Source organism: Chanodichthys erythropterus, chromosome 19 (assembly GCF_024489055.1).
Source record: "Chanodichthys erythropterus isolate Z2021 chromosome 19, ASM2448905v1, whole genome shotgun sequence".
Taxonomy (NCBI): Eukaryota; Metazoa; Chordata; class Actinopteri; order Cypriniformes; family Xenocyprididae; genus Chanodichthys; species Chanodichthys erythropterus.
This window is the reverse complement of record NC_090239.1, coordinates 13,727,002-13,740,837: the sequence shown is the minus strand read 5'-3', so window position 1 is coordinate 13,740,837 and position 13,836 is coordinate 13,727,002. Positions and strand designations below refer to the sequence as shown.

General features: G+C 37.2%; 1 protein-coding gene across 12 annotated transcripts in view; it reads left to right on the top strand.

Moving 5' to 3' along the window:
• The window catches only part of cacna1g (calcium channel, voltage-dependent, T type, alpha 1G subunit), a 150,564-nt gene that overhangs the window by 71,005 nt on the left and 65,723 nt on the right, over positions 1-13,836 (top strand). For 10 of the 12 annotated variants that reach the window (XR_010892598.1, XM_067368659.1, XM_067368653.1 and 7 more), the window contains 6 exons: positions 460-534; positions 3,411-3,504; positions 4,195-4,376; positions 5,044-5,523; positions 5,707-5,807; positions 9,545-9,668. Coding sequence is in view for 11 of the 12 variants with exons in the window: in XM_067368659.1 (XP_067224760.1) it covers positions 460-534; positions 3,411-3,504; positions 4,195-4,376; positions 5,044-5,523; positions 5,707-5,807; positions 9,545-9,668 (1,056 nt within the window). In the remaining variant the exon portion in view is untranslated. The remainder of the gene's footprint in view (positions 1-459; positions 535-3,410; positions 3,505-4,194; positions 4,377-5,043; positions 5,524-5,706; positions 5,808-9,544; positions 9,669-13,836) is intronic. The other 2 variants (XM_067368660.1, XM_067368650.1) reach the window with 1 other exon arrangement.

Below are 13,836 nucleotides of genomic sequence, written 5' to 3'. Positions count from 1 at the left end.
TTTGTTCACAGATATTTATTTATTTATTTATTTATTTTTGGAGTTAAATCTTTTTAATTAATCAATTGATTCAGTTCACAGAACTAGTCTCAAAGATTTGTTCACAAATCGTTTTGTTTGAATCAAATCTTTGCAGTTATTTAATTGATTAAGTTTTCAAAATTGATTTATTCCTTTATAAATTAGACTGATCCAATTCTTGACATCTGGTTGCTGCTGTTAACAGCTCACTAGAGAGAGAGATTATGAGTAAATACTTTTTTTTTTTTTTAAGTGCAGACGAAAAGGTCATTCAAATTTTTAACATCAAGGTGAACTATTGCTTTAATAAACCTTAGATTTATTTTTTTTACATAGAATACAGTGGCTAATAGTTTTTGCTAAGGCTTCAAAAAGTCAGATAGCTTATTTAGCTAACACTGTAGGTATTTTATGTTTCTGCTACATCTCTTTACTCAGATGGGTGATATCGGATTTCGGATAGTGAAGTCCAACCCAGATACGTCGTCCCCAGTGCTCAATTCTGAGCATGCAGTGAGTACCAGTGGGTGCTAATGCTAAGCTAACTGCTAACTGCAAGGTGGTCGCCTATTCCTGAAGATGCTTTGTAGCGCCTCTCTGCTAGTTCAACCTATCACAGCTGTGTTTTGTTTTACTGTTCACTGTGGTTGAGAAAGTACAAGGAGTCCCTCTCATGTCTTGACTTACAGAGCTTGACTCCAGTGTCATAACTATTTCAAGTTAGTTTTTTTTTTTTGTTGCTGTACTGTAGTATCACATATATTGTGTTATTCCCTATTGACAAGTCCTATTCACTGTTTTTCATTGTTATGATGTGAATTAATTGCTGTTCAACTGTAATGTGTTTAGTGTTACAATGATCCCACTGGTTTCTCAACTCAAATTTGCTTTGTTTTTGTTCCTTACCCATTTACACACCCATTACTAATGCGTTGATTTTTTTTTTTTTCAGAGAGCAAAATACACAATGCTTTGATTCAGCTTGATGTTAATATGTGAAGCCAATGGGATACATTGTTCGTAGGTGCAAGGTTTGTCAGAATAGTTTCCACTGTGTCTCCTCTCTGTCTTTGACCATTAATTCCATTCTGAATATGCTAAAATGAGTTTTCTATTGACGTTTTCACATCAGGCAACCACGCGATGAGCCGAAAAAAGGTTTAATCCATTATCATCTTTATTTTATTGTATTTATATTACAATCATTGTCCACAGATAGACGCCTTAATGGTCAAACTGAGAGAGTGATCCATGTCCTTAAACAGTGGTCTCTGTTTTGACAAACCAACCAGGGTTGAACTTCTGTGCTACACCACACTGAAACACTTGCGGCATTAAGCCATTTCAAGACTAGCCCAAGACTGGGGACAAGAGGACACAAACAATGAGCCCTCTGATAAAAATAGCAGTGTTTATTTCTCCTGCCTGATCGTTGGAAATGCCTCCTCTACTGGTGCTGTTCCTCCAGTGAGCAGAGAAACCCCCCCCCACACATATTCACCTGCATGTGGATGTGTCTTACTCCAAAATAAAGTGCATCCGGAAAGTATTCACAGCGCTTAACTTTTTCCACATTTTGTTATGTTACAGCCTTATTCCAAAAGAGATTAAATTCATTATTTTCCTCAAAATTCTACAAACAATAGCCCATAATGACAATAAAAAATGAAAAAAAAAATCACATGTACATAAGTATTCACAGCTTTTGCTCAATGCTTTGTTGAAGCACCTTTGGCACCAATTACAGCCTCAAGACTTTTTGAGTATGATGCTACAAGCTTGGCACAACTATTTTTGGGCAGTTTCCCATTCTTCTTTGCAAGACCACTCAAGCTCCATCAGGTTGGATGGGGAGCATCAGTGCACAGCCATTTTCAGATTTCTCCAGAGATGTTCAATTGAGTTCAAGTCTGGCTCTGGCTGGGCCACTCAAGGACATTCACAGAGTTGTTCGTAGCCACTCTTTTGTTATCTTGGCTGTGTGCATAGGGTCATTGTCCTTTTGGAAGATGAACCTTTTCCCCAGTCTGAGGTCCAGAGTGCTCTGGAGAAGGTTATCATCAAAGATGTCTCTGTACATCGCTGCATTCATCTTTCCCTCGATCCTGACTAGTCTCCCAGTTCCTGCCACTGAAAAAACATCCCCACAGCATGATGCTGCCACCACCATGCTTCACTGTAGGGATGGTATTGGCCAGGTGATGAGCGGTGCCTGGTTTCCTCCAGACATGACGCTTGCTATTCAGGCCAAAGAGAGAATTTTGTTTCTCATGGTCTGAGAGTCCTCCAGGCAGTCTGTCATGTGCCTTTTACAGAGGAATGGCTTCTGTCTGGCCACTCTACCATACAGGCCTGATTGGTGGAGTACTGCAGAGATGGTTGTTCTTCTGGAAGATTTTCCTCTTTCCACAGAGAAAAGCTGGAGTCCCTCCCTGACTAAGACCCTTCTCCCCCGAGCGCTCAGTTTGGCTGGGTGGTCCGCTCTGTGAAGAGACCTGGTGGTTCCAAACTTCTTCCATTTATGGATGATGGAGGCTCATTGGGACCTTCAGTGTTGCAGAAATTTTTCTGTACCCTTCCCCAGATCTGTGCCTCGATACAACCCTGTCTCTAAGGTCTACAGACAATTCCTTGGACTTCATGGCTTGGTTTGTGTTTTGACATTCACTGTTAACGTGGGACCTTATATAGACAGGTGTGTGCCTTTCCAAATCATGTCCAATCAACTGAATTTACCACAGGTGGACTCCAATCAAGTTGTTGAAACATCTCAAGGATGATCCGTGGAAACACCTGAGCTCAATTTTGAGTGTCATGGCAAAGGGTGTGAATACTTATGTACATGTGATTTTTTTTTTTTTTTTTTTTTTTTTTTTTTTTTTTTTTCTTACTAAATTTGCAAAGATTTCAAACAAACTTCTTTCATGTTGTCATTATGGGGTATTGTTTGTAGAAATTTTGAGGAAACTAATGAATTTAATCCCTTTTGGAATAAAGCTATAACATAACAAAATGTAGAAAAAGTGAAGCGCTCTGAATACTTTCTGGATACACTCTAAAAGGTGGTCTGACCATGAGATCATCTGCTTAAAAATATACAGAATATACATTGAACTAATATTTAGCACACAATACTTGTGGTTTCAGAGTGGTAGTGCAACCTGGTGCTGCTAAATGCATGCGGGCACTTCGTTTTTGTGGATTACCCCAATTAGGATGTCTCTGCCTTAGATACCAGTCACCCTCTGGCCTTTTTTGAGGGCTGCTGGAGTGGGGAGACCACACCCTCACCCACCTACCTGTTCCTCACCCTGCAATATGCTTCCCTAAGCCCCAGCAGGACTAAGACCTGCTAACTAATGTTTGTTTATCTTCCGGATTTGATAAAGGGTGATGCCTCAAAGTCTGACTCTGAAGCAGATTTCTATGCACGGAGCTTGGAGGATGTTTCAGGTCATAAGAAGGATCTTTCGGCATCATCCGGTAAGCATTTTTTACATGAAAGCACATGGCATATTCAGGGCTCAATAAAAAAAAAAAAAAAAAAAATCTGCTGGCCAATAAGATTTTTACTTGCCCTGTCAACAAATTAACTGGGCCCACTACAAACGAATAGTTGATTGATTGATTAATTGATTGATTTAAATGTTTATTTAATAGAAATATTTATGTTTATCATTAACTAAGTGTTCTTTACGACATTTTTGTTGCTTTTTTCAGAAAGCTGGAAATTATGCAGCTGTAATATAAATCCATGGTTTTATATGAGTTTATAGATTTTTTTAACTTAATTTAATTTTTTGTTTGAACGGACCATCCTTATTGTTTAGTCCTGATATTGTCAAATGAGCTTGCCTAAAACTGGCAGTATACTGGCAGTTTTTTTGCAAGACACAAGCTATTTTTTATATTAAACATGATTAATGTGCACTCTTATATTTTAAAATCCACAAGCTAGCTTCTGTGCTATCCCAGATACCCTTTTACCCTTCTAACAGTGGGTTTATACTATGTATTTCTGTCTTTTTGACATAATGCATCATGGTCCTGTTTGAAGATTAAAGCCTGTTTGAAAAATTCATGCTTGAAATGGTTCCTAATGCATTTTTCAGTTGTCTGTCATGTTTTGTAGTGTCAGTGATGTTGAGCATACTATCCCTGTCCCTTCCACAGTGGTTCCCATCAATGGCCATGTGGATTTGAAGACCAGCCTGACCCCTCCCCTCATCACTCATACAGCTGCAACACCCATGCCCATCCCTAAGATATCAGGAGGAGGAGACCCTGCACTGGGCTACGAGTCCCGCAGAGGCAGCAATGTCTCCATGGATCCCAATGGACAAGATAAATCTCCGGTCAGTGACTACCGTTCTCTGTCATGATAGAGAAAGTTGGACAAACTACAGTTTTATTTTCCTTTCTGTTTATTTATTTATTTATTGCTGACATTGCACTCAGAAACATTATATTTTGAAATAAATACCATTCAGTATACCATTCAGTACCATTTGCTTTGATTGTACATTTAGCAATATGAGGATGAGCAATGCTAGAGCTATGTAAGCAGGTTGTGTGCTGCGTTCATCCAATCAATGACACTGAACCAGCAAATATGAAAATAAGAACTTTAATCCAGGGTAAATTATGAGCAGCTTGAAACGTGAAGCAAGATAACCCAGGATTCCGTTTACCTGGGATTTAGAATGACCCAGGGTTAACTATTTCAAGTGTGAAAGCCCTATAGTTATTCAAATTCTTATAATATAATATAATATAATATAATATAATATAATATAATATAATATAATATAATATAATATAATATAATATAATATAATATAATATAATATAATATAATATAATATAATATAATATAATATAATGGGTAGCTTTTTTGTTTTTGTTTTTCTGTACATATGGTGGAGTTGATTTCTGCACAAAAATGTTCACATTCACGGATTTACAGTTAGCTAGTGAGATCTAACTTGAGAGTGACATGTTCCTTTCCCCATGTTTCTGCAGTCCAGTGCACGGAGCTCCCCTAATGCCCCCTGGAGTTCAGCCAGTAGCTGGAACAGCAGGCGCTCCAGTTGGAATAGCCTGGGCCGAGCCCCCAGCCTCAAGAGGCAAAAACGTCAGTCTGGTGAACGGCGCTCCTTGCTGTCCGGTGACGGCCAGTCCAGCTCAGATGAAGGAGAAGCGGTAGAGAGCGGAGGCGGTGGGGGCATGTCCGAGGGTGATGATGCCTCCCTCGCCAGGACGGACTCCCTGGGCCAGAGGCCTCGGCACAGGCGCATGGAATCCCTGGAGACGCGTAGCTCGTTTGATCTGCCTCCAGACACCCTGCAGGTGCCATACGTGCATCGCTCTGCCAGCATACACAGCGCCCGGCCGCCCAACTTCCTCAGCAACGGCAAGAGTTCTCCATCTGCAGCCACCACACAGGTTTCTCTAGATGATCACCACAGTGAGGATGACAATGCAGATGATGAAGGAAACCTGGTGAGAAAATCTACACTTGATTTATTACAGCTATTTTTCTGTTCTCTACAATAGATCTATCACAAATGTCTACCAATTTTCTTCTATTCAATTGGCTGCTATAAGATTACAGGAAAAAGTACTTCTATATCTTCTATTGCTAACAAAACTAACTTACTGATCTTATTGTCATCCATCTTTCAGAGTCGCAAGGCTCGTCTCGTCCGTTGGCTGGATCACAAGCAGCCTGAATGGTGTCGGCAGAGGGCTGCCTGGTCCCTTTACCTGTTCCCCCCACAGTCACGGTGAGTATCTGATGCTTCCTTGGCTCTCGCAGTCTTACCTGCAGAAAAGACCATCTAAGACGTTTTCAGGAAGGGAATTCTGTCCTTGGGATCCCTTCTACATTGAGGAGGACTCACCATAAAATTTTCACCAATAGGATTGGTTGCCTTGTTGATAGATGGTGTAGCCTACTTAAGTCCTATACTTCTTGATTTAATTTCAAGGCTTTGTAGGGTTAGGATTGTATGTATCTTAATTGTAAGTTTATAATAAATAATAAAACCACTATTATATTAATATATTAAAGGGTTAGTTCACCAAAAAATTTAATTTCTGTCAGTAATTACTCATCCTCATTACGTTCCACACCCGTAAGACCTTTGTTCATCTTCGGAACACAAATTAAGATATTTTGATGAAATATCTTTCTATAAAAATAGAAAGCAATGAAATTACTGTATTCAAGGACCACAAAAGTAGTAAAAACATAGTTAAAATAGACAGTGGTTCAAACTTGTTATGAAGTGACGAGAATACTTTTTGTGTGCAAAAACATAAACAAAAATAATTACTTTATTCAACAAATTTGTCTCTGCCCTGTCATTCTCCTATGCTATTTACGTCCAGCGCTTTCATGTTTTCTTCGTCAGAACACTGGCACATTATTGGCCGGCTCCTGCGTCAGCATCACACGCATGTGTAGTGGTGCTCACGTGAACAGCTTCAGCCAATGTTGAGCCGGCGTTCGAACGTAAACGCGGAAGCACTGCAGCGTAAATAGCGCAGGAGATGCACAATACGTGGATGCGCAATGCTAGAGCTATGTAAACAGGTTGTGTGATGCGTTTATCCAAACAATGACACTGCAAATATGCAAATAAGAACTTTAACCCAGGGTTTAGGAATGTACCATGTGAAATGTCACTTTATGAATACCCAGGATTAATTGTTAAACCAAGGTAAATAATGAGCAGTGTGAAACGTGAAGCAAGATAACCCAGGATTCCATTTACCCAGGGTTAAATATTTCAAAAGCCCAAGTGTGAAACATTCCTTTACCCCGGGGTTAAAAGCAGTCTTTAGAACGTCTTTAGAAGCACAGTGTGAAAAGCCCTCTAGTCTTGTGGGGTCACAAGCTCTCCAGCATCCAACATTTGCTGGTTATTTCAAAAGCTGAATCACGTTTATCATAGTGCCATGACTCACATTCAGTACAGCAGTTTAGGATGCCCCTAAGCCCTAAAAAATATCCTCATTAAGATGCTAAAGGGGGTGAGAAATATCCTGTACTTTTTAGCTTCTCCCCTAGGCGTCTTCTTGGTATTCCCCTTCTTCGTCTCATCTCTTTCCAGTGCTTTCCATTTTTGAAATGCATGCCTGCTCACATTAAGCTCCATGGAGGCTTCACTTATTAGAGAGAGAGGAGAGGAAAGAAGAACTCAGCATTGCATGTTACACTCTGTCAGCGCTTTACTAATTAAACATCAAACAACCTCAGATCATCCTCCTCCTCCTTCCTGTGTGAGCCCTGGATGATGCAAGCTATCACCACTTTGCACTGTTATGACATACAGATTGGCATACATTGGTGTCACCAAACCAAAGCAAAAATGTTTGTGTCTGTGTGTCGTAAGCATATATTTTGTCATGTATACTTGACTCTTTCTTATGATGTAAAACAAAGACATTGCTTGACACAGCTTGTCACACAACTTGTCACACTTCAGACTTAGAAGATGAGCCATGTTGCATTGACAATCAAAGAGGTTTAATATGTAAAATTAAAATTTTGTTCTTTAAATGTGTGTATTTGTTATTTAAATGTATGTATTAGCAACGTAAACTGTTTGTTCTTAATTGATATTGTTCATTGAAGCTTACTGTATTATGTAGAAGAGTATTGTGAGAAAGAGATTGAGTTTATTACCTGCATTCAGATTTAGCATTTTCCTTCAGGTCAGTGCTATGTTCATAATAAAAAATCTGTTTAAATGTCCGATGTATTATCTTGTCCTTTTAACAGTTAAGGGGTTTTCCTGTGACTTACAGCACTCTTTTCAATGTAAAATTCTTCCCTACTGACTGACACACTCTTAAAGACAATCTTTGCTGCCATCTAATGGCATTATAATGTAACTTCTGTTGCTGTTCATGGGCAGGGACTATTTTTCCGGCGGAAGGAAGGTTTTTAGTTAAGGTTTCCTTCATGAAAGTTGCATTAATACATATTTTTGGATTGTGTGGTAACCTTTTTTTAAAAGCAATAACGTACTCGAGGCTAGTGCTGTATCGTGAATAAGTCAGGGCTGAAGGGGTTGCAGGCATTCCACTTCTCGTCGTGACTAACAACACCCTTCAGCCGTGATTTATTCATGATACAGCACAGCCTCTCGTACCTTATTGTTTATACACACACACACATATACATAAATATATATATTGATGCGGGTAAGACGAAATTATTATTATTATTATTATTTTTTTTAAACAGTAATATTATTACAATTTAAAACAACTGTTTTCTATTTTAAGTTTTTTTTACTCCTGCCATGGCAATTATATCCATTATTTTATATATTTCAACTTATGAATTAATTTCTACTGAGAAATAAGCGTTGTATAAGCAATGGATATTTACTTTGAATATTTTGTCATATCTAAAGCTCATATGAATTTGTTTTAGATTATTAGATGTAACATTATGGTACTTTTGGAATCCTGTCTGAAATCATGTGTGAAGTTGCCTTAAGAAGCACCTGTGAAGTCATTGACTAACTGGGTAGCGAGACAGCATGGCAGCTGCCTTAGGTTTTAGACACAGCATTACACTTCTCTCCCCATTTCACCCCTGCATGACCACACTCCCCAGCATGAGAGATCGGGGCTGTGAGAGGCAGGTTGGCATGACAACAGCACAGAGTTTGCCGTCTGTTCCCACACAGTGCCGTTCTGAGCATGAATACTTTAACATCAGGCCAAGTCTTGAGACATTAAAGAGAACTGAACACTATTTATTCATAAAAAAAAAGAGTCATGCAGGCGCACTTTATGTCTTATGGCAGACACACGTTCAGCATAAGTTTGTCACTGTTTCTAACAGAAGTTCAATTGCACTGAAAAGGGGGTGGGGGATTAGGGATGTGTATTTCCATTGTGATTAATGAACCCGAATTAATGCCAGCCATGGTTGTTAACAAATTAGTACATTACCCTTACTTTGTTATTATTATCATACACAGAATGGGACTAAAATTCATTTTTGTTTTCCAGAATGATACATGGGTGCCACTTAATTAAACCTAAATCTTGACAAACCTACAATGTTGCAACAATGTAGCATTCTATTCTCTTAAACATTTAAAGGCATAGTTCACCAAAAAATGAAAATTCTGCCATTATTTACTCCCCCTTATATACATATGGAACATAAATGAAGATATTTTGAGAAATGTTTTTCTTGGTTTGTTTGTTTTGTTAAATACAGTGGAAGTCAAACTGTTTGGTTACCAACAATCTTCAAAATGTCATCTTTTCTGAGAAAAAAGTCAGTCATACATAATTAGTACAGCATGAGGGTTTTTTGTGAATTATCCCTTTAAGAAAAACTCTATTACTGTAGTCTATCTAAGCGACTTTTGACCTTTGTGACCCATCTTTCAGGGAAATCGCTTTTTTTATGAATTCATTATATGATCAGCATTTTGTCGCCTGTTTGCATCACTCAACCCACCATGTCTGGTGTGATTATGTCTTGCAGGTTTCGTATGACATGCAAGAAAATCATCTCTCACAAGATGTTTGACCATGTGGTTCTTGTCATCATCTTTCTCAACTGCATCACTATCGCCATGGAGAGGCCCAGAATCGACCCCTCCAGCGCTGTGAGTAATGTAACTTCATACACATACAAACACACAACCAAGTCTTTCAAAACAGCATTTGCTCAGATTGAGATGAGTGTTGTATGCTTATTTTTAATTAAAAATGAACTTCCTTTTTATACTTCCTTTTATAATTTTTATACAGTTTTATAGAAAGAGGATTTTAAATAATTTAAATAATACTCTAAAACAACAATATGTCAATTCAAATAAATGTTGCAAGGTTTGATCCCCTGCAGTCCTTCAGTTTCAAGAGTATTTGTTTATTTATTTTAATTTAATTTAATGTTTTATTTATTTAATAAGCGTCACAGAATATCAGTGTGCTGATTGCTGATTCAATTATCTAAGCCCAACCGTGGACCCATGGATGTTCATAAAAGTATAATTTAAAATTTGTTTCTGAATGGACTTTCTGAATGTTTTTTTTTTTTTTTTTCTATGGCATCTTATATCATCTTTGGTTGATATGGTTGCTTCTATAGAGAGTAAAAACAAATGTCAGCTGTTTTTTTTTTTCTCCATTTATGGTACTTCAAACCATGAAATTGATTTTTTTTTTTTCTCTGATCTGCTTTTGACGTCATAGTTCAAGATATTCACTAGTGAAGTGTTTGCAACTGTGCTCTTTCTTGTGATGCCCTTAGTTTAATCAATATTGTCATCATTTTCCTCCTTCAAAGTTGGCTAGCTGAACAACTTTGCCCTTGTGATGAATGTGAATGCTAAATGATGCTCAGTGTCTGGGCATTGAACTTCCTATTTTGAAATATCTGTAAGTTTCAGATTCTTTAACTAGCATGTCCTATGTGGGGAAAGCTGGATGTTCTGCTAGGGCCTGAGAATTAAAAGTGGATTATTAGACGGTTTGGGAGCTGGATGGTTTTACAGTTCTTTTTTTGTACAGTAAAACGGAACGGAATCAATTTGTTATTCATGCTTTCTTACAGACCCAAAGGAAACAATCAGCTTGGCTTAAATGCTTTGCTACATCTCATTATCAGTTTTGTATGTTTACTACTTTCAGCAGTTACATGTTCCCTCAGGACACCTACTGTAAGACAGAACAGCATGAGAAAAGAAAGCAAGAAAATGATCTCTTTTCCTTTCTTACCTATATGGGAAGAATAGTACTATAGTGTCACATTTGCTACATATCATTGTGGCATTGGCAAACTGTATATGAATACATATTTGGGGGGAAATGGCTATTTTAGTTGCTATTTTCAAGGGTTTTATGACTTGACAGAACTGCAGTGCTGCAAACCTCCTTGAAAAGAGACAGCAGCTACAAGATTTCTGACATTTCAAGCAACGTATTTTCATAAAATGTTGTCCATCGAGACTTTTCACTCACTCTTGTACCAAAAGAGTACATTTAACAGAGTAAAGTCTGTTAACCTAAATCAAGAGCTCCTTTGGACCTTCTAACCATTAATTAATTATCTTAATACTTAATTAAATATCAAATTTACATCCAGAGTCACTCTAGTGCTCATTCTGTAGTGATTTGTCAGGGCCACATACGATTATGTGGTGAGCTTGTTTATACATAATTATATAGGAATTTCTAGTATTTTGAATGTCCAACTTATTGTAAATGTGCCTTTGATAGCATTATGTAATCTGAACACACAGAAAAAAAAAAAAAATATGCATCAGGCCCATTGCATGTTGAGCACATATAGGGATGCATATGTTAGGATTATTATTTTTATGTATTTATTATTATTTTTTTTATCCAATGATGGTGTGTCTGCCTCTGTAACTGATAAGGTAGAGAAAGCACCACAGCGCTCCACATGGCAGAGAGAAGTAGTGCAGACGGCCTCATCTCCAATCAGAGCTGGAAGAGTACAGCTAATATATTCCTGTATTCATTTTTAATCCAGTTATACTGACTCACTCACAGAATGAAATGTCTGACATTAGTGAGTGTTTTTCATAGATTTGTATTTTAGTTATTTGCAGTTATTTACACATATTCTTGATTTGGAGCAAAAAAAAAATAGGGGGACGAAAGGAATAAATGAAACACTTTTCCCACTTTAGGACCTTAAACCCTCTCACATGTAATGAATTTCTGAGACACATTATGTAGCATGGAAAGGTTGTTTTCTGTTGTGTTATTTTCCGGCGGTTTAATCCATGTAATCCAGTTTTTACCATGTGTGCCTCTGAGCCTCTATGATATTTGTTTACTTCCCCCAAAAGACATCATGTCAGCACTTCACAGAAGAGGAAAAGCTCGACTTCTTTTCCTTCCCCACATGTGAATTTGTTCAGACTTGGGGCAGATGGCACACTGTGTTTTTGCTTTTTAAAATCTCAAATGATGTATTTGCATATAGGCGGACGTACATACACAGCAAGATTGTTATTGTTAATGAAAGATGTGGAAGAAAATGAGTAAAATTCAAGACTTAAATTGAAATGATAAAACATTGTAACCAAAAATTTAACAAAACAAAATAAAATTTCTAAATGTTTTCTGGTAATGACCTGTAACATGTTTCGATATGAACCCACAGTGTGAAATGACATTTATGAGTAATTGCAGAATCTCTCGACCAGGTAAAGTCAGTTTGGTCCTACCATCTCTACTGAATTGTGTAACTTTTGCTGTAATAGAACACCAGTGTTGAGCTTATGCAAACCATCTCATCTCCATGACAGACTTGATCTATAGTAGCAGGTACCTCACTGAGCTCAGATGTGTGTCATCAATATTTCATATGGAGACATTTTTCATTTGGGTATGAACAAATGCCATCAGACTCCCCACCTGAGGTCCCCTCTGAAGACAAGGCATGAGCATGTCTTTTCAGGACCCTAAATAATGGGAAACGAATGATGAAAATACCATGGGGAGTTTTAGCAGCTTTTGATTACTCTCTCTCTCTCTTTCTATTTCTGGTCACGTACACACAGAAAACACATTTAAATGCAGAAGTGGGTCTTCTAGATTACTCTTTACTAATTGCTTTTGAGTCACACTAATTTCTAATGAATCAATTTGTAAACCAGTTTTGGCTCAGAAAGAGAAGTTTTAAGGTTTTACACTATCTAACTTCACACAACAGCAATGTTCAGCTGATATGTTTGAACACAGGTATCTAAAAATTACTATTTCATATAACATAATTTTTTATATTTTTTGTAATCTATCTTTAGGTTCTCCATACTCTACAACCAGAGACATATAATTGTTTGTATATATTTAGTTAATGTTTTGTTTTTAACTTGAATTTTTCACACTCGGAAGAGCACTGTAAAAAATGACCGTGATTTTAACAGTAAAAGACTGTAAAAATGCTGCGGTGAAAAACTGTCAATTGGTTTACAGAAAGTTTCCGTACTATATACGGTGTATAACTGTAATAGATGTACATTTAACAGTACATTTAATGTAATTTTACGGTAAAATACCGTTAAATTCACAGTTTTTGGAAGTGAAAAATAACAATTCATTGTAAAATTTACAGTGAAAAACCATAAATTGACATTCCCACAGTTCCCTGCGTGACACTTCACATTTGATATATTTTCGTTGAAATAACTGTTTCTTCTTAGTTTTTCTCATTTTTTTTCTAATCAGTTACATTAGGGTTTTATGTTACATCTAATGTTGTTAAATTAATGTTTATTGCATTTTTAAAATTTCATGCATGTTTCCATGATGGTGTTTAGTGTGTGTGTGTGTGTGTGTGAATGACACTGTGTGCACCTTCTATATGTTAGTGTTGTCCTCCTCAGCTTGTGGAAAATCTGCTTATGATGAACTTCGATTCATCATGTGACTCATATCACCACTGTGTTTGGTGACTGTCAGTGTATTATAAAGGTACAAAACAGATATTAGTATTTCATTAGGCTGGTAAATTAACATTATATCAGTTAATGAAATATGTTATTTTACCGTAAATTTTACTGGGATTTTTTTTTTTTATGTTGCTACTGTATTTTTTACGGTAAAGTTCTGGCAACCACAGCTGCTGTTTTTTTACTGTAAATTTTACTGGGATTTTTTTTACATTGAGGGGTTACAATCATATTAACTGAAATGTGTACGTCATTTTTTTTTTTTATTATTATTTTATTTGTCTGTTTTCTCGGCAAAGCTGGATGTGCGCTACCTCAGACATTCAGTAACCTTTAAAGAATGAGA